This window comes from Thamnophis sirtalis, unplaced genomic scaffold, assembly GCF_051295495.1.
Source record: "Thamnophis sirtalis isolate CommonGarterSnake01/CBP01778 unplaced genomic scaffold, rThaSir2_p1.2 scaffold_6, whole genome shotgun sequence".
In the NCBI taxonomy this organism is placed as follows: Eukaryota; Metazoa; Chordata; class Lepidosauria; order Squamata; family Natricidae; genus Thamnophis; species Thamnophis sirtalis.
Genome location: NW_028261386.1, coordinates 22,384,518 through 22,404,056, shown reverse-complemented (window position 1 = coordinate 22,404,056; position 19,539 = coordinate 22,384,518). Strand labels below are relative to the sequence as shown.

At 41.3% G+C, this 19,539-nt stretch overlaps 1 protein-coding gene across 5 annotated transcripts in view; it reads left to right on the top strand.

Moving 5' to 3' along the window:
* DNMT3A (DNA methyltransferase 3 alpha) overlaps positions 1 to 19,539 on the top strand; it is a 119,530-nt gene that overhangs the window by 54,804 nt on the left and 45,187 nt on the right. For 3 of the 5 annotated variants that reach the window (XM_087717391.1, XM_087717390.1, XM_087717393.1), the window contains exons 5-7: positions 405 to 451; positions 3,423 to 3,569; positions 12,664 to 12,696. In XM_087717391.1, coding sequence (XP_087573517.1) covers positions 405 to 451; positions 3,423 to 3,569; positions 12,664 to 12,696 — 227 coding nt within the window. The remainder of the gene's footprint in view (positions 1 to 404; positions 452 to 3,422; positions 3,570 to 12,663; positions 12,697 to 19,539) is intronic. The other 2 variants (XM_087717392.1, XM_087717394.1) reach the window with 1 other exon arrangement.

The window sequence follows — 19,539 nt, the reverse complement described above, 5'->3', positions numbered from 1 at the left end:
ATGGGATGTGAACCTAATATGCAAATAAAAGTTGAACTTTCAAGAAGAAACATTTTAATGCATGTTGTCTTTGCTAAATTGATGTTTCGAGTATATGTGACATGAAAATCTTGGCCAAAGGGAATGGTTGTGTAGACTACAGTACATGTAGCACTGTATTTCAGTGTTAACTCTGAAACTTCGTATTACTTATTCTCTACTCCACTCAACAATAATTGGGAAAACAGTCCCTCTGATGCTCAAAGGAGTTGAATGTGCAGGTAGTCCCATATTATCTATCATGTGATATGGCCAAGAAACCCTGTGTAAAATGCTCTAAGTACCTTTGATCCCAATAGTAACCATATCTTTGGCTCTTTGCAGGGCCCCATACTAATTCTAGCCTCTCTTTCTGTGTTTTTTAGGCAAAGATGACAAGGAAGAAAACCACTACAACTCACTGAAAATGGAGGCAAGTTTTGTGTGAGAATTTCATCGGCTGAGAATAAAGTTACTTCTATTCCCAAGACAGCAATTGTTTTATGGGAAAATAAGCCAGAAGTTGAATTGCACATTTATGCAATAGTTATAGAAATTAGCATTCTTTAACTATGTCTGCTCTTAGTGGACATAGATCGCGTAGTGACCCCAGGAGCTCAATTTTGTAGTGTTCTAGTCCCAGTTGCCTACTTAATTCAGTGAAGGCAGGGAAGCTAGGCTCTTCCTGTAAGACATTCTTTTGGTGAAGGCTAAACCATTTGTTGTGCTCTAAGTCCCTGCTGTTGTTTTAGGAGGTTATAAAACATAAAGATGGCCAAATGGGGAGGGTTCGGGATATTCACATTGCTCATATTTATAGGTATCCTCACTCCTGAGTTTGTGCTGTGCAGCAGTGAAACAAGAATAGTTTTGAATCCTGTCAGTATCAAAGGATAGATAAACACGAAAGCCTCACCCTTCCTTTGGCAAATAGAATGCCTTTGTAATACTTCCAGAATGTTCTCTTCGACTTTGAAAGAGAAGGGATGCAGGCAGCTGCTGAGAACAATTTATGTTTCTTTCTTACGATCATCCATTTTCTGGTTTGCACAGCAAATTGGACAGAGCCCTTGCAAACATTTACGGGAAAATGGGGCTCCTTTTCATCAAACAATTTCATAACGTGCAGAAAGTCCATCAGAGTTGGGTGGCTATAACACATTTATAAAAAAACAAACTGTATATTTGTGAAGTATTAATAGATCTGCATCAGTTCCATAACCTGAAACTTCTCTTTTAAGACAATTGCTTCAGGGGTGGGTTGCCCCCAGCATTACTGATGATTCAGTGTGCGCTCGCTTCGTTTACACGCACACCATTTGCATTTGCACAAAAATAGGTCTGTGTATGTGCAAAACATTAAAAAAAAATGTGTGCAATTACAATTGTTGCACAGGTACAGAACCAAAAATCAAGATGGTCACCCCATAGACAAAAATGACCCCAAAAGTAACCATAACCACAGGTTGTGTATCATGCAATATATTTAACCTGGTTACTGAATTAACTCATTTTATGAGTATTGACAATCTTTTAGAGCTTGAACACCATCAAAAAGCTCATCTTGCAGAAAAGCAGTGATTACATTTTTAACAGATCTGGTTGAGGCTGCTGTGTTCATTCATTCAGGACTTTCACCACATAAATAAATCAATAATCAGGTTGTCTTCAACTTGCAACCACAATTGGGATCAGAATTTCTATTGCTAAGCAAGGCAAGTTAAGTAAATTGTACACAATTTTCCCGCCTTTTTTGATACAGTTGTTAAATGAATCAGGCAGTTGTTAAGTGAATCCAGTCCCTCACATTGACTTTGCTTGTTGGAAGCCAGCTGGGAAGGTTACAAAAGGCTATTACCTTATTTTTCAGAGTATAAGACGTACCTTTTTCCCTTCAAAAAAGAGGGTGAAAATCTGGGTGCATCTTATACAATGAATACAGCATTTTTGGCCTACTGAAACCCTGCCCACCTTTGCAAAAATGGACGTGTAGAGGGTTTGGGAGGAGTGCTCCTGAAGGCTGGGGAGGGCAAAAACGAGCAAAAAAGGGCCAATTTTTGCTCGTTTTTGCCCCCTCCCATCCCCCAGGAGCACTCAACATGCCTTCCAAAGCTCTACATGCCCCCTCCCTTTTTTTTGCAAAATGGAGGCGTGCAGAGGATTTGGGAGGCTAGCAGAGTGCAAAAACTTTTTTTAAAAAAAATTACTCTTCAAAATCACGGTGCGTCTTCTATTCTGGTGCACCTTATAGTCTGAAAAATACGGATATTACCCTAGGGTGTCATAAACATGCCAAGTGCCTGAATATTGACCATGGGGATGCTGCTGTGATTGTAAGCGCAAGAGCCAATTGTAAATAATTTTTTTCAGTGCGATTGTAGCTTTGAACATCACTGAACAAATGATTGTAATTCGAGGACTACCTGTAATCAATTCTTCAACAAAATCAAATTGCTCTTGAAAATTCTAGAAAAGGGTTATTCTGAAGTATCTGCTCCAGACAGGCCAGTAAAAAGGTGCATCTACAGAGCCATTTCTTCTAATCTTAATTCTTCAGAGAACTTGGAATCTTCAGACTTAAACATGATTTGTGCAGAGGCTGCCTTTGCTTCTCCTGCCGCTGAAATATCCAGCTTTTGGGTGCCCACTTAAGGAGCTTACTAAGTTTGCTCCTGTATTTATTCAGAAACGTCAGGCAGAAGAGGGCTGTATGATATTATAACACTAAATGAGTTACAAATCTAGTCTTCCATTCAGTGCTCTGAGGTCCCATTGAAATGATCAATCACATTTGAAATTTGAATAGAGAAAGAGATTGCCCAAAATGTTTAAACAACACTCTAAATACTAAACCAGGATTAGTAAAGTCAACATAACACAATACTTGTGTTTTTACATTTCACAGAGCAACAAATTAACACCCAACCCATTTAAAATTACTCTAATGCATTGTATAAACACAGCCAGAAATAGGTAAACTGCTTACTTGATCACTTGTTTGCTGTCCTTGATGGAAATCATTACCATAGCTGTTTTTCTTTATACAGAATGAATACAAGTTAAGACTTGATTTATTTCTATCCTTGGATTGCATGTTCTGAATTGGAAATCCAGAAACATCAAATGAATGATAGTATGGGAATCTTAGGTTGGCATTTTGGCTTAGTAAAATTAATTATTGGTTCTTTGGACTGTTTAGAGAAGTTTGGCACTGGTAAACAATCCTCGGTAGTAAATAAAGCAAGGCTTTACTCAGAGCTGTATCTTCAGGGTTCACTATGATCATTTCTCATGAGCAATGGAAGCAAAATATCAGGTGCATCTTTCTTAATTACCCCCAAATATTTTTTTCATATGTCCATGCCTTGAAGTAGCTATTCTTTATATCTCCCTCCTTCTCTTAGGGATCTCGTGGCCGTCTGCGTGGAGGACTGGGTTGTGAGTCTACCCTTCGCCCGAGGCCAGTGCAGCGTCTGACCTTTCAAGCTGGAGATCCCTACTACATCAGCAAGAGGAAGCGGGATGAGTGGCTGGCCAGGTGGAAGAGGGAGGTGAGGAGGCGCATCGGTATAAATGTCCTTAGCTATGAAGGAAAACCTCCAAATGCCAATTAGATCTTAACTTTTTCCCAGCACCACCTCATGAGAAGTTACTTCTGTTTCATGCTAATGGATATGCATTTTTTTTGTAATGTTAAAATACATTTATTAGGAGAGTTAGATCTACATGAGGACTTAGTGTTGACCTATGGATAGTTTGAGAATGCCAAGGTTCTTCTCCATAGTGGGGGGAGTAGCATCCAAACCGGGTTTGACTTCATCCAGGATTCTCCATGGAAGATTTAAAAAAATATTTATAACAATGGATTCTAACTGGATGAGACAGGATTATACATCAAACTTTAGAGACTTAAGACTTGTAGACAGTTGCTTCCTCATTGTGTGGCTTGGTGAGTGAAATGGCTGGGTCAGCTGAATGAGATAAGATGACAAACCATCCTCTTTCCTTCATAGGAATTTCCAACTTTGTATAAAAATACATTTTCTTCCTCATATTTCAGTTTATTTATTTATACCATGGTGGTGGTTTAAAGGAGACAAACCTATAGAGCTAGACTGTAGTGGAAAGCAACAATAACATGATTCTACACATATAGTACAATGGAGGGTTGTGTTTGAGGCATAGGAAAACAGCTAGAATTGTGAGTGACGTCCCTCAGATTTGGACAATACAGTGGGAAGCCATTTTGTGCTATAAGGGTAGCTCTGGGATAGGGATTCTCTTGAGCATTTGCTGAAAAGATACTTGGAATGTGAGATATTATTATAGGTGCCTTTTATAAAGAGCTGGTAGTGTGTGGCTCCCAAGAATGTAGGGACAGGGCTAACTTGGTTATAGAGGGGAAAGCGTTAGGAGGGTTCCAGTATCTGCCTAACGTTAGTTTTATAAAATATAGTAATTATTCTACAGTGTAATGGGACATTTTAATATGCTACTTGGGAGCAAGGGAGCTTCTGGGGAAATCTGGAATAGAGGCAGACCTCTAAGATGTTATTGGTCCCCATTGTTTGCATGTACAGTAAATGAGAATAATTATTGTAGAATAGGTGAGCTGGTAGATTTGTGGGTGGGCGGCTTTGATGATGTAGCATGATGAGCTGGGTGGCTTGGTGGAAATTTCTTCCAGTCTTTTTCTTACTGGAAGCCAACTGTCCTTATCTACTCTACAGGTTATCCTGGTCATAGACCCTCTTCTCACATACAGCCATTCTGCAGAGTGTCTGTTCGCCTTCCATATTTCTTTGTGGTCCTGACCTTATAGCAATAGCACTTAGATTTATATACCGCTTCACAGTGTTTTACAGGCCTTTCTAAGTGGGTTACAGAGTCAGCATATTGCTCCCAACAATTTGGGTCCTCATTTTACCCACCTCAGAAGGATGGAAGGCTGAGTCAACCTTGAGCCTGCTGAGATTCGAACAGCTGGCAATCGGCAATCAGCAGAAGTAACCTGCACTACTGCATCCTAACCACAGCGCCAGCACAGCTCCTATCTAAGCCAACCATGTATCTATCCAAATACATATTTAGACCAAACGGGTCTAGCCCCTCCTCCAATTGTCAGGAATGATGACATTAAAGCTGGACCCCTTTGGATGTTACGTAGTAGAAAATGGGGCTAAATTGGGATCTTGTAAACAAAAGAGTGCAAGCAGGCTTATCTGTAATTCAATTTTCCGATGCATGTTGTCCCAGCTTTGCTACTTTTTCCCTAATTTTAAATTTTGGCTTGGATTTTATTGTGTTTCGTTTAATTGTATTTTTTGTGTATGTCTGCGTACGCCTTTAAGCCAGTCTTGACTCCTGATAACTGCTTGAATAAATCCATGCAGTTTTCTGGACAAGATTTTTGGAAATGGCTTGCCATTCCATCTTCCTAAGGTTGAGACAGAGTGACTGGCCGAAAATCACCCAGCTGACATCCTGCCTCATGTGGCACTAGAACTCACAGGTTCCCAATTTTTAGTCTGGTTCCTTAACCACAGGCCAAACTTGCTGTCCATTGTACATATAAACAGTTGAAAATAGGCTAAAATGAAATGTCTAAGCCACCTGAATTTCATTAACAATTTGTGTTCAAGGAAGGGTAATGAGGGGTACTTTTAGACAGCATCCTTAGCATCCAGTTTATGCTCTAAATTGGAGGTGCAATCTTCTCTCTCATTTGTCATGTCCATTTCTCTCAGTTGTTGCATGGATTTGCTCCTACTTTTCTTTGTATGCTTGTGTCAAAATTATGAGAAATATAACAACACTAAAACCTATTGTTTTAAAAAAAATCACAACTTAAGTTAAATCAATTTGGCATGTATTACAAGCAATTCTCAGTCCAGGTTTCGGCATTGCCAGGTTGGAAAAGATAGATTTCGGAAATATACTAGGGCTGTGATGGCGAACCTATGGCACCAGAGGTGGGTTGCTCCCGGCTTGGCCTGGATCAGGCGAACCGCTAGTAACGGCGGTGGGAAGCTCCGCCCATCCGCAGAAACCGGTAGTAAAAAAAAAAGGAAGCCCACCACTGTATGGCATGCATGCAGTGGTAGGATTCAGCCAGTTTGCACCATTTTAGGAGAACCAGTTGTTAACTTTCTGAGCAGTTGGGTGAACTGGTTGTTGGAAGAAATAATTAGGTTTGAAGGTTTGAAGGTTTATTGGGATTTATATGCCGCCCTTTTCCCTGAGGGGACTCAGGGCGGCTTACAACCACAGGGAAGGGGGGGTGCAAGGTCAAAACAAAACAATATGTGAACAAAAGAAAAAATGATAAAACACAACTTTCATTCAGCAATCAAACACTCGGGCGGGTAATTGGAAGCCTATCCCCAGGCCTGCTGGGAGAGCCAGATCTTGAGGGCTGCGCGGAAGGTCTGGATAGTGGTGAGGGTACGGATCTCCATGGGGAGCTCGTTCCACAGGGTCGGGGCAGCAACAGAAAAGGCCCTCCTCCGTGTGGTCGCCAGTCGGCAGTGACTGGCAGATGGAATTCGGAGGAGGCCCAGTCTGTGCGATCTGATTGGTCGATTTAGGGAGGTAATCGGCAGAAGGCGGTCTCTCAAGTACCCAGATCCACTACCATGGAGTGCTTTAAAGGTGGTCATCAATATCCTGAAGCGCACCCGGAGACCAACAGGTAGCCAGTGCAGCTCGCGGAGGACAGATGTAACATGGGCGAACCGCAGTGCGCCCACTATCACTCGCGCGGCTGCATTTTGGACTAGCTGTAGTCGCCGGATGCACTTCAAGGGCAACCCCATGTAGAGCCCATTGCAGTATTCCAGTCTAGAGATCACAAGGGCTCGAGTGACTGTTGTGAGAGCCCCCCGGTCTAGGTAGGGCCGCAATTAGGGCAGAGAACCGGTTGTTAAATTATTTTAATCCCACCACAGCACGTGTGCCACAGGTGACATGCAGAGCCCTCTCTGTGGGCACGCATACAATTGCCAGCTGCTCGTCCGGGTGCCATCATATGCATGGGCGCCGGCCAGCTGGTCTGGCACATGCGAGCTGCCCAGCTGCTGTCTTCCGGGTTCCGGCGCCGCATGCATGCCGGCCAGCTGGTCTTTGAACACCAGCTGTCCGGTGTGAATGAATGTGATTGGACCCAGAAGGGCAGCTGGCTACCGTGCACATGCACACCGGCCAGCTGTTCTCTTTTGGGTTCTGGTGCGCGCATGCTCTAGTTTCGGCACTCAGTGCCAAAAAGGTTAGCCGTCACTGTACTACGGCATTTATTGTTAGTTTTTTAGTTAGAAATGAGTTGTAGGCCTCCTCCTGAATTGCTGGTGACATTCTTGTTTTTCACCCATTTGCTTGCCAACCCTGTTTGCTGCTGATAAGATCCTTTTCTCAGCTGATCCTCTAGTGGCTGTATAGAAAGTAATATTCTGATTCCATGTAACCCCATTCTTCTCTAAAACAGCTACAGCTTATTTCTCAAGAGTTGCTTGCAAGGGAGACAAATAACTTTTGAAAAGAGCTTTGCAATCTTCTTAGGAAGGGGCTCCAGGGGGAAGTACACTCATCAGCATGGGGGACTTTCCCTTCAGAAGACAAGAAGATCTGCAATTTACCAAACTGTTATTACAGTTATCTGCAATTCTTCACCAAATATTGAAAAAAAAGTTTCTCTATGCAATTTCTGATTATGGTGGATATGTGGAGACTGGTTTCTCAAATACAGATTGGAATTGTGGTACCTGCCTTATTTTGAGCAAAACCAGTAGTCTACCTAGTTAAACCTTTGTCACAAGGAAGGAACAGTCTTTCTCATCATCCTTTCATCTGTAGAGTTCAGCTAATAAAGCAGGTGGTTATCACTGAGAGACAAACTAGATATGTGAAATGTTTGAATCCATATTATGGATATAATACATATCTGTATGTCAATTTTAGTCACTTTTATTCTTACTGCAGGGGTAGAATGAGGGCAAGGGCCATGACAAATGGTCTATGTCAAAGAATCCTCCAACTTCTAATTTTCAGATGCTGACAGAGGAGAAATGAACTTGAGCCTTCATAATGAATGAGCACATTATTAATTAATGAGACTCTGTTATTTGGCCTTCCAAGGCATTCTGGTATGCTGGGAAGCCATAGTTTCTTATCTCTCTGCTCTATGTGTTTGCATGTGTTTCTTTACACTCTTAGTTTCACTGTAACACTTGTGGAGGCAGTAACCAGAAAATCTTTCCATCACTTGTAAAACTTAAACGTGAAACTAATTAAGTGGATCAGCTCTCTATGCAGCCAGCAGAAGCCTCTCAAAGCATTGAGTTGCTTTAAATCAGTAGGGAAGCGTCTTCTTATTCTATTGGAGTACTCAACTGAATGTGGTTATACAGAGGTTGGTCAAAATTAGGTGATACATTGGGATGAAGAGAAAATGTTCTTTGAATCTAAGCTGCATTTTAAAAGCTCTCACTAAACTGACTGTCTTGCATCTTTCATAATAGCATGTGCTATTTTGATATTTCTTTTTACAGGAGCTGGTCATGTCCTTCAAGGGCTTCTTGAAGTTTTTTAATTCTTGAAAACTTGGTCCCACAGATTAAAATATTGAGCCGTGAGATTCATTTTTAGCTAAATGTTAATATCCAGGCATGATTTCCCCAACCCCCTTTGCTTTTGCGTATCTATCTTTCTTTCCACCACTTGTGGATCAGTTGCAGAAAATACCACTAGCTACTACTGCTTGTGCAAAATCATAACTTAGTTCTGGCACTTTTGGCAGCCCTAAATTTAGAGCTTCATACTAGAAATAATAATGTTGCTGGGCATTATAACCCTCAGGTCACATATTTGAAAATTCTTTGATTTATTTACCAGATTTGCTCCAATAATGTGCTTGACGCTTATTCACCATATTCTAGCAGCAAATTTCCCATTTGGTTTTATTTATTTATTGGATTTTATCCCATCTTTATTACTTTATAAGTAACTTGAGACAGCAAACAACATTTCTAATACTCCTCCTGTTCCCCTGTGAGGTGGGATGGGCTGAGAGGATCAGAGTTGGGTTGCTCCTGGTTAGCCTGGATTGGGCGAACCGGTAGTGGCGGTGGTGAGAGGTTCTGCCCACCCGCCTGGACACTTCTGTGCATGCGCAGAAGCGTCACACTTGAGCTCGCGAGCAAACCACTAGTGCTGGGATTTGCAACCCACCTCTGGAGAGGATGTAACTGGCCCAAAGTCACTCAGCCGGCTTTCATGCTTAAACTGGGATTAAAGCTAAGTCTCCTGTTTCTAGGCTAGCATCTTAACCTCTGCTCCAAACTGGACTGTTTTTCTGATCTAGTGTGCTCTGGATATGTTTGTATATTATACAGGCATATATTTTATACCTATATAGATACATAAAATACACACACACACACACACACACACACACACACACACACACACACACACACACACTGTATATGATAACTGGTTATTTTGCCTCATGGAGATTGTTTATACAGTGTCCACATGCTTTGGGGAATATAAATGTTTCTATTGCATTTTGAATATATGTTCTCCTCACAACCCTGCTAAAAATTAGTCTCCTTCTTCTTCACACACTGCTATAAAGCTTAAGAAAAAATTAAAAAGAAGCATGAGAGGTGAGGAGAGAGAAGAGGGTTAATCTCCTCCTCTACTCAGTTAATATAATAGAATAGAATAAAATTCTTTATTGGCCAAGTGTGATTGGACACACAAGGAATTTGTCTTTGTTGCATATGCTCTCAGTGTACATAAGGAGAATATGGACAGGGAGAAAATGGACCGTCCCCCCACCACCCCAATTCTCCCCCACTGATTACTGTTCCCTACCATTCTATTGAGTGATGTGGAAGGGAGAAGAAAGATAATGGATATTTCCCTAAGCTTAAAAGCTATTGGAAGCAGTGCAAAAAAAAGGAGGCTAACTTCCACCACCAATCATAGCCCACATGCCAGATTTTTAGAATGGATGAGCAAAATGAGAAATGAGAAAAATGAAGACATTGCAGCTATCCTTTTATCATTACTTATTTGAACAGAGGAAAGGAACCTGTTCTCACCTCACGGCTGTTCATCAGGGAAAGCTGAACAGTTGGAAAGCAGATCCTCATATTTGTGTACTAGATTAAAAGGATGGGTGGGGAAGAGAGAATATAGCAAAGTGTAGGGCCTATGAGCAAAAGTTTCACTCCTCAGAGCAAAACTAAAAATGAACTTTGTGATGATTGCGTGCATTGACTGCAGAATGTGCCTCTTCAAAGAATATGCACAGTACGTTCGAGGAACATACATTCCCCAAGCTTGTTGGATATTGGAGTCACCTTGAACTGCGAGATGGGTGGCATATAAATTTAATAAACGAATAGCAATAGCAGTTAGCACTTAGACTTATATACCACTTCCTTGAGCTTTACAGCCCTCTCTAAGTGGCTTACAGAGTCAGCATACTGCCCCCAATAATTTGGGTCCTCATTTTTCTGACCTCGGAAGGATGGAAGGATGAGTCAGCCTTGAGCTGGTTAGGATCGAACTGCTGGCAGTCAGTATAATTAGCCTGTAATACTGCATTCTAACCACTGCACCACCGAGGCTTATAAATAAATAAATATCATAAATAAATATCCTGATAACATTTTGCATTAAGATTCATAGAAAAATATGTATAATGTATGAGAATTTTATATAGGTTTTTTTTTCTTTTGGGAGTAATCTTAATGTATATTTTCCATGAGAAGTGATGAATGTGTGATTTGACCAATTGTTTAACTCAGTATTAACTCAAAGAAAGCACACCATTGGATCATGCAGCGTAAAGTGCATAGGTTGATAGCATGTTAAAAAGCTTACTTTGAAAACATGAAAAGATTGGGGGAGGAACTTCCTAGATATGGACTCCACAAAGGATACTTAGTAGATGATGGGTAAGGCCCACCACAGATAAAAATAGTGCTTCAGTGCTTGTTCTGAGACTTGCATCACAGGTAGTATGAAATACTTGTTCCTCTATATCCATTTTTTTTCTCATTTCTTTTTTACTCTTAGTGTATGTCTACCTTTTTAGAGATCCATTTGTTTTATTTTTAACAGTGTGACAATGCAACTCTGTTCAAGGCTGTTGTTCAATACCAATTTAACTGGCCTTTGTTGATAAGCCCTTGCAGAATATATTTGATTAAAAGGAGCAGTCAGCAAAAGTGATTTTCCTCCAGAAGACATTGCTGTGCTCCAAAATAATTGTCTTGCTGCAGGGCACATTAGGATGGAAGTGCATTCCTAGACTAACAGTAATTTGAGCTGTAGCTCTGGGCTCATAACCCATGAATAACTACCACATCATCAGTCCTTAAACAAGACTGCGGGATACGTTCAAGCTGCTTTCTGACCTAATGGTCAGAATGGTCTTCTGAAATCATCCCAGTCACATAGCTAGAGCAAAATGTGGAACTGATTCCATTGGGGGCAATAGTTAGGCTTAGAGATCTTGCATACTTGCATACTTACTTGGGTTGAGTTTAGGCCCCATCATCCTGTTACCTTCATTCTTTTTCCTCACAGTTCTTCTGTGTTTTGTTGACTTTTAGAAAAACTTGGGTTCATTCAGTTAAATGCAAATGGAACGTAATCTGTGTAGGTGTGTCTTAAGTCTACTCATTTGCCTTTCTTATTGTTAAGGGGATTTGGTACAGGCAGTGGCAAATTAGAAAAATTCAGCCTAGCATATTTATTATAACCCTTTAAAAGGGGTGATTCTTGATGGCTCTATTTTCTTAATTAACCTTTTAAATATTTCCTGGCTACTTTTTTTCTGAATGAGAGCATTAGTACAATAGCACTGTAATTCTATAATGTTCAGTTTTTAAAAATATCCATAAATCCCCTTTAATCATAGTCAAAATGGTGGTATCTAAAAAGATTATGTTTTTAAAATTAGCATTATTGTGTGAATATATTAGCACACTATTAATGCTGAGATACAAACATTACAGATATAACACTGCAGTCTAGTGTTACCTTTTCTTTAGGAAGAAAGTTGAGGAGATATAGGACATAGCAACATAATGTATAATGTTAAAATTTGTATTATGGTGTTAATAGTTCTGCAACATGACTATACAATCAGCTTTTTTTAATTGTTGAAAAAAGGAAGTGATGGGAGAGTTGGCATTTTTAAAAAGCCATGATAACATTGTTATTATCTACAGTATACCATTCTTTCTTTCAAAAAAATCAGATTAGCAAATGTTTCAGTCATGATTAAAAGCAGAAATACAGTGACACTTAGCACAATAGTTATGTGTTGATCTTCAAACAGCTCCACCCAGTGCAAACACCTCACATCTATTGTGATGGACAAGCATAGCATACATCTGAAGAGCCATGAGTGAGTCTCATTATAATCCTGTCACCCATCATCTGGAAGCAAAGGAGATGGATTAGGGTTTCCTCCTCAAGGAGAACAAGTGGCACCATAAAGCTTTGCCTTTTGGTAGCCTACCAGATTTGCCCTGTTGCACCTGGGGCAGGTGGCGGATGGCGTCTGAGGTGCTGATTGCTGTGGTTGTGTGTGCTAACTCCCTCCTCTCCTTTACCTTTCTCCCACAGACTGATAACCCAGCGGCAGCTCAGCTTGACAAGGTTCGTGGCACACCTTTGGGGTTTTGGGGGGAGGCGGCTTGTCTCTCATGTGGCCTTCATACCAGGCTTGTGTGCTAAGCGTGTGGATGTGCACACGCGGACATGCATTCACATCCTCCCATGCGTGTGCCCGCTGCCATAGAGTTGTATTTGCTCATGCACACCTCCAGACATGCTTTGCTTCTGTACAATGTGGTTTTGAAACTGTTATGGGGGGTGTGACCTGTTGCTCCTGGACTGTTAAATATGTATGATCCTTTTTCTAGGCTAGCATTCTCCGTTGCTCCACTCTTGCTCTCCCCTGCTTTTCTCCACTCTCTCTTCTCTGCTGTCCTCCTTTCTCTCTTTCATGCACCCAAAGCCAACTTTGAGATTTGTGTTTCAAATATTCAAATGTTTATTGGATGCCCAGGATGATCTCATATCATCAAACGTAGGATAGAGAACTCATATTCTGGGAAAACTCATGTTTAGCAAGACTTTTTTACTTGTAAGTGTCAGCTGCAGGTGGAAATAGGATTAAATGTACCTTGATTGGTTGTGCTCACATAATATCTTAACTATCAGTTTTCTGGGTTCACATAATCTTAAGCTGAGCTCAAACAACATACTAGCACACACAAAATCACACCAAGATTAATATTAAGCAGTTCTAACAGCTCTGTACATGGATTGGGTCTTCAAATAACTTGGTTAAGAGGGTCAACACATTTTTAAACCGCCTTTTGGTGGTCATTAATGCTAAATAGAATGAAAATTCTGTATTAGGCTAACACATGTAACTCCTCCTGCAAATCGGGAAGGATGAAGACCAACAGGGACCTTTCTGATAGCTGGAAATGAATGCGCAGTGGGTAGGGTGCAGTACTGTAGGCCACTTAAGCTGACTGTTATCTGCAGTTCAGCGTTTCTAATCTTACCGGCTCAAGGTCTTCCATCCTTCCGAGGTGGGTGAAATGAGGACCCAGACTGTGGGGACGATATGCTGACTCTGTAAGCCCTATGAAGCGGTATATAAGTCTAACTGCTATTGCTATTGCTATTTTATGAATGTAGTAGGCCACGTCCACTTGCTTCCATGAATAATTGAGGACTGGAAGTTTCCTTTCAAGCTAATCTGACATATTTCTGACCTTACACACATTTACACACATTTTAGGTAGTTAAAATGAAGTTGGGTAATTCATGATTCATGTTAGCCATTGTCTTAGGACATTTTATAGTCCAGACTCTGGGCACACATTAAACTTTACTATAATTTATTTGTTTAGGGATAACATGTTAGGTGAACATTTTTCTGAATTAGGCTTAGTGCATTGTGTGAGCCCAGTTCTAGTCTGTTTTTCTTCTTCGGATAGTTGCTTGTGGGAGTAATAGCCTTGACTGGATGAATTGTTGCAGTCATCAACTAAAGGCAGAATGGTTCTTCCACTGCCAAATAGTCTCTGGGCCTGGCAACCAGCAAAGTGTGGAATTTCTGAAAGGGCACCACAGTCTCTCAAACTCTATGGTGCTATCCCAGTTTGAATGAAGTAAGGTTTGAAAGGTGACTGTTTCTTCCTGTCTGCATCCAAAAGTGCTGTGTGGCTTCTCTTTTAACAATAAAAGGTACCAGCAATGTAACTTTATAATTCTTATTTTATATAGCTTTGATAGTTTAATAGCAACTTAAATTGGTATTTCAGTTTCTTGCTACATGGAAGGTGTGAAAAAGGATATTCTTCGCATGTACAAGTTCCTGGTTCAATCCCTAGCATAAACAGTTGAAACAGAACTCAGGAAACCACAGAACAGGGAAAGCACTCTTTCCCTAAAATTTCTCTAGTCAGAATAGATAACATTAAGATAGATGAGCTACACATTGCCTTCAGTTTCATAATTATGAACTTCAAAAGAGAACTTTTGCAGTTCAGAATTATGGGACAGGAAGTTATAAAATTCTAGATGGAATTCCATATGGTTTCCTGACAGTTCCAAGGAATTTTTTGTTTCCAAATCTGCCAATCCCAGCAAAGTCCTAATTGTGAATAATTCCTAGCCAGAAAAGGAATAATGGATGGAAACTGACCAAGGAGAGATTTAACCTAGAAATAAGGAGGAACTTTCTGACAGTGAGAACAATCAACCAATGCAGCAGAAGAAGTTGCCTTCGGAAGTTGTGAGGGCATCATCACTGGAGGCTTCCAAGAAGAGATTGGACTTCCATTTATCAAAAATGGTGTAGGGCCATGATAACGAACCTATGGCACATGTGCCACAGATGGCACATGGAGCCATTTGTTAGGGCATGTGAGGCTTTGCCCTGTCAGCATGCGCGCACTGGCCAGCTGACTTCGGCCTTCTTTTCCAGAGGGCAAAAAACAACCGAAAATCGGAAGTCCGTTCCTGAATTTCCGGGTTGCCCGTAGGGCCGTTTTTCTCCCTCCGGAGGTTTCAGGGAAGCTGCCTAAAGCCTGCGGGGGGGGGGGGGGCAGAGGAGGGGTCATGCACGCATGTGTGGGGAGGGGGGGTCATGCATGCATGCATGTGTGGAGGTGTTCCATACATAGAATTATGGGTGTGGGCACGCCTGCACACAACCCCCTGTGCTCCCCCTGCTTTTGGCACGTGATGGGACAAAGGTTAGCCATCACTGGTGTAGGGTGTCCTGCTTGGGCGGTGGGGGGTTGGACTAGATGACCTACAAGATCCCTTCCAACTGTTAATCTGTAAATATAATATGTTTGGGCAATGGAAAGGCTTGTATAGTGAGCTGAGCTATAAACTACACAAGCGTGTTTTAGCTTGGTCAAGTATTATATGTTACATGAATGCATCAGTGAATCTAACAAGAAAATAGGATAGAGTAGCAAGGGATTTCTTTCCCAGTTCTTTAGGGTAGAACTGGCAAAGTAATCCCTTTTACTATGACGTCCAATATTTGTGGATGAGGGTGGATGGAATAATGACCATTCCATCTTAGTTCCCTTATTAACTTTTAGAAGCTTACTATGACCAATTTACACGGTACATTGAAGATAAAATTGCGTGTGTTCATTCCAGTGTGAATTCCAGGTTGATTGTTCAGTCAATTGATGGAGCTGAAATGTCTACTCTTCCAGTTTATAAAGGGATTATTTTCTGTTCCAGCAAAGGTAGCAGAGAATCTTGCAGCGCAATGATATATCAGTTTTTAAGATCCCTAAAAGGCACTTTTGCTACAATGGAATTAGTACTACTTGCTCCTAGGGGATTCTTGAGAGTACAAAAGCTTTAGTAGCTCGGTGGCCATTTAGCCCTTGAAAGCTGAAAAGCCCTACTATGTTTCTCAGTCTCATATAGAATTATAGAATAGCATCATGACAGTGATACTTTTTGCAGATTGGGAAAGTAGACAAGAGTGTTGAAGCTTGAAATGGACCCTTCGTGTTCTCAACCCTGGGACATCTTGATTCTTCTAAAATAGAATAGGGCTATCAGTTACTATAAACATCAGTTGTTAAACTGAGTTTTCATATTCAGAAACAGTCTCTCTCTGAATGCAGTGTTGTGGGACAGGAGCAAGATGAGGTTTGAGATGATCAAAGGCCTTGCCTACAATCTTTTAGCTGATCACTGTTGGTAATAGCAAACTGGATTAGATTGGATACCCGATGAAAGAGACATCTTTTTCAAACGTGGATGTTTCATAACACTTACTGAATTTACTTTTTGATGCTGGTGTGTTACAGATGTGCTACTGATAATATTTCAAAACTTCCCAAAAGTGATATTTTTTGCATAATTCTCAAAAAGAATCTTTCTTTGAAAAATTGGGATTCCCTAAGCTTGTTTGTTCTCTGCATTTGGTAGTACCTGTAAACCTTGGCTTATCTCAAGGAAGGATAGAAGAGCACCATCAAATCCCAAAGCTGATTAGATTAGAAAGTCAGAAAAACGTCTGGGAAGAAGTGGCAAACAAATCCCATACCATTATTAATACAATTGCATGGAAATATTCACATAATCACTTGAATAGGGCTAATGTTCAGCTATTAATGGAAGAAGTAAAGGCAGAGAAATCACACTGTTGTGGCACTCTTATTGCTACAATGTCATCTATAATGGGGGCATGATGGCTTAGCAGTCAAAGACATTGAGTTGGTCAGCTGAAAGCTTGCAGCCTGGATTCAAGACCAGAGTGCTCCCAATACTTGTCCTGCCCATCTAGCAGTTTGAAAGCATGCAAACGCAGGTTGATAAATAGGTACTACTTTGGTGGGAAGTGTTCGGTGCCCATCAGTATATAGTCATGTTGGCCACCTGACCACAGAAGTGTCTTTGGACAATGCTGGCTCCTTCAGCTAAGAAATGGAGATGAGCACCACCTCCTAGAGTTGGATATGACTGGACAAAGGAAACCTTTACCTTTTGTCTAAATATGAACTCTTCCTTATGTTTGGTCAGACTCCTCCCCCTTTGTCTTCCTTCAGTGATGTTCCAGGCATCTCTTTTGACACTTCCTTTCCTGAAAATCCTCAGGATTGGGGCATAGGGAAAGGCTTCAGCTGTTCACTCATTCCAGGTTGCAACCAAGGCCTCAGGTGAATTACCCATCAGGTCCTCGGGGAAAGCCACAAGCTACCTCTGAAACCCGAAAGGCTCCATAATTGCCTGGAGCAGGCCAGTAGACCCTGTCTCCTTGCAGGGGGGGTGACACCAGCAAGCCAAAAAGCAATCACAGACTTAATAGCAATAATCCTGCACTTTTGCATCACATTGGAACTGAGCATGAGCATCAATATATATTTTATGTTGATGACTTTGGACAGCTTTATGGTTGTTATGGAGGCCATAAACTCCTGAGCTACTTCAAACTCAACGTCACTTAGTGGCAAATTGAAATCCTTGATAACTAAGAATCTTGGGCTCTCTGTAGCCAGTGTGGCAACGAAGTCCAGAAATTTCAAACAAGGATCATGCTGTGCATCAGAGATGATGATGTGCAAATAGCAATCCCAAAAGCCCAATTTCAAGGGTCTTGCAGATTGTTATATGTGCCATAGAGCCTCAACGAATCACAGATGACAGATTACAAATCATGAATCAGGGATGATAATAGCCACCATCTCTCCATGCCAAACCCAAAACACACCCCCAAGAAGGGAACTCTATCCTCCAGGTCCACCCAGGTCTCGATTATAAATGCCAGATCAGCATTTATGAAATCATACTATACATGAAAACAGATTTATTACAGGCAGACCTAGCCAAAACCAAGAAGCTATACAGTCAACAAGAGAAGCCACACCATGTCAAACCACAGGACTCTTCCCCAGAGACCTTCCTGTGGTGATCTAAGCCTTGACCTTCAGCCAATGTTTTCTAGTAACTAATTCTGCCTCAGGATCCAGGACCACCATTGCCAGCTGCAGCTGCCAGAAATTTCATTGCCTCTTGCTCTACTCTGTCTTCACTGTTGCTCTCCAGAGTCTACATAGCTGAGGAACAATTCCACGGGCTTCCAGGATGCCAAGAAAGGTCATAACCACCAACACTTCCCATCTGCAGCTTCCAGTTAGACTACTAGACATGCAATAAATAAAAACAAAATATGGACCCAAAACCACAAACAGAATGTGAGCACCTCACGGCAACATGTTTCCAAATAAGTGCCATGTTCACTCCTTAGTGTACTCCAAAATAGCTTTTAGAAACCAAATTCAAAGCACTCTGTATATCTAGATTTCTGTAGTATGTAGGAATTATAATACGGGAGTCCCAAGCTTCATTTTTGCTGTGCATAATTAGCTTATCGCTGCTCTTCTGTTTCTGTATTTCTGTGGCTTTTCTTATTGATTGCTCTTGGCCTTTTGGCTAAGATCAAGTGTGAAGGTCTGATTTGTGGCTACATTTCAGTCAATACCATTCTTAGATCTGCATAGTATTACTATTAGTAAGAAGTAGCCATGGAGTTTTTGTTCCCATTTGCTACTCTCTGCAGTAAATGTAGAAATGTGTAATAATATGCTCATATCCTTTTTTTGTTCACCAGTACGTAGCTTCACAGTCAGCTCATATCTTATCCCCTTAGGTATCCCCAGCCAAAATGTCTGTAGTATGGGAGGGGCAGGAGACTAGGAAATGCTAAAGGTCATCAGATCACATGGGCTTTGCTGCAGGCAAAGCCACAAGTAGAGCCGAGGTGGGGCTGTAGATGCAGCTATACAGAGAAAAGAGCCCCTGTGCTTTTTTCTGTGGAGAGAGCACATGTTGCACTAGAGTGACGTGGGTGATGGTCAAAGAGACGTGGGAGCAATTTGTAAGCAGAACAGACTCCCTGGGGATTTAAAAACTGAACTAAAAATAAATGTGGAAGTGTGTCAGTTGGAATGGGTTGGATTAGCCACCATTATGTTATATCATGAGCAAAGAATAAGGTGAAAGAAGGTCACAGTTCTTAACCCTCTGTGGGACCAGATTTTTCTTTTGACATCCTCACTCAAGAACAGTTTGGGCTATTAAGAAGTGCCTGGGAAGATACAGGGTCTTATTTCCTTTTGACCCCTGAAATAAGTCCTTGGCCTTATTTTCGGGGAGGTCTTATTATTTTTGAGGTGCAGGAGGTGGCGAGTGTGGTCACCTCATGGCTGCTGCTGTGTTGCAATATTTTGGGGGAGGGCTTATTTTCGAGGGAGGGCTTATTTTAGTGCATGCACTCAAAATCCTGATTGGGCTTATTATCCAGGAGGTCATATTTTCAGGGAAACAGGGTATTGCAATTGAGGCTTGTTCAAGCTGGCTCACATGACAGTTTTGTGACTTCCAAAAGAGGCTTCTGAGAGAGTATCAGGAGATAGCATTTTTTCCCCTTCCACACTGACT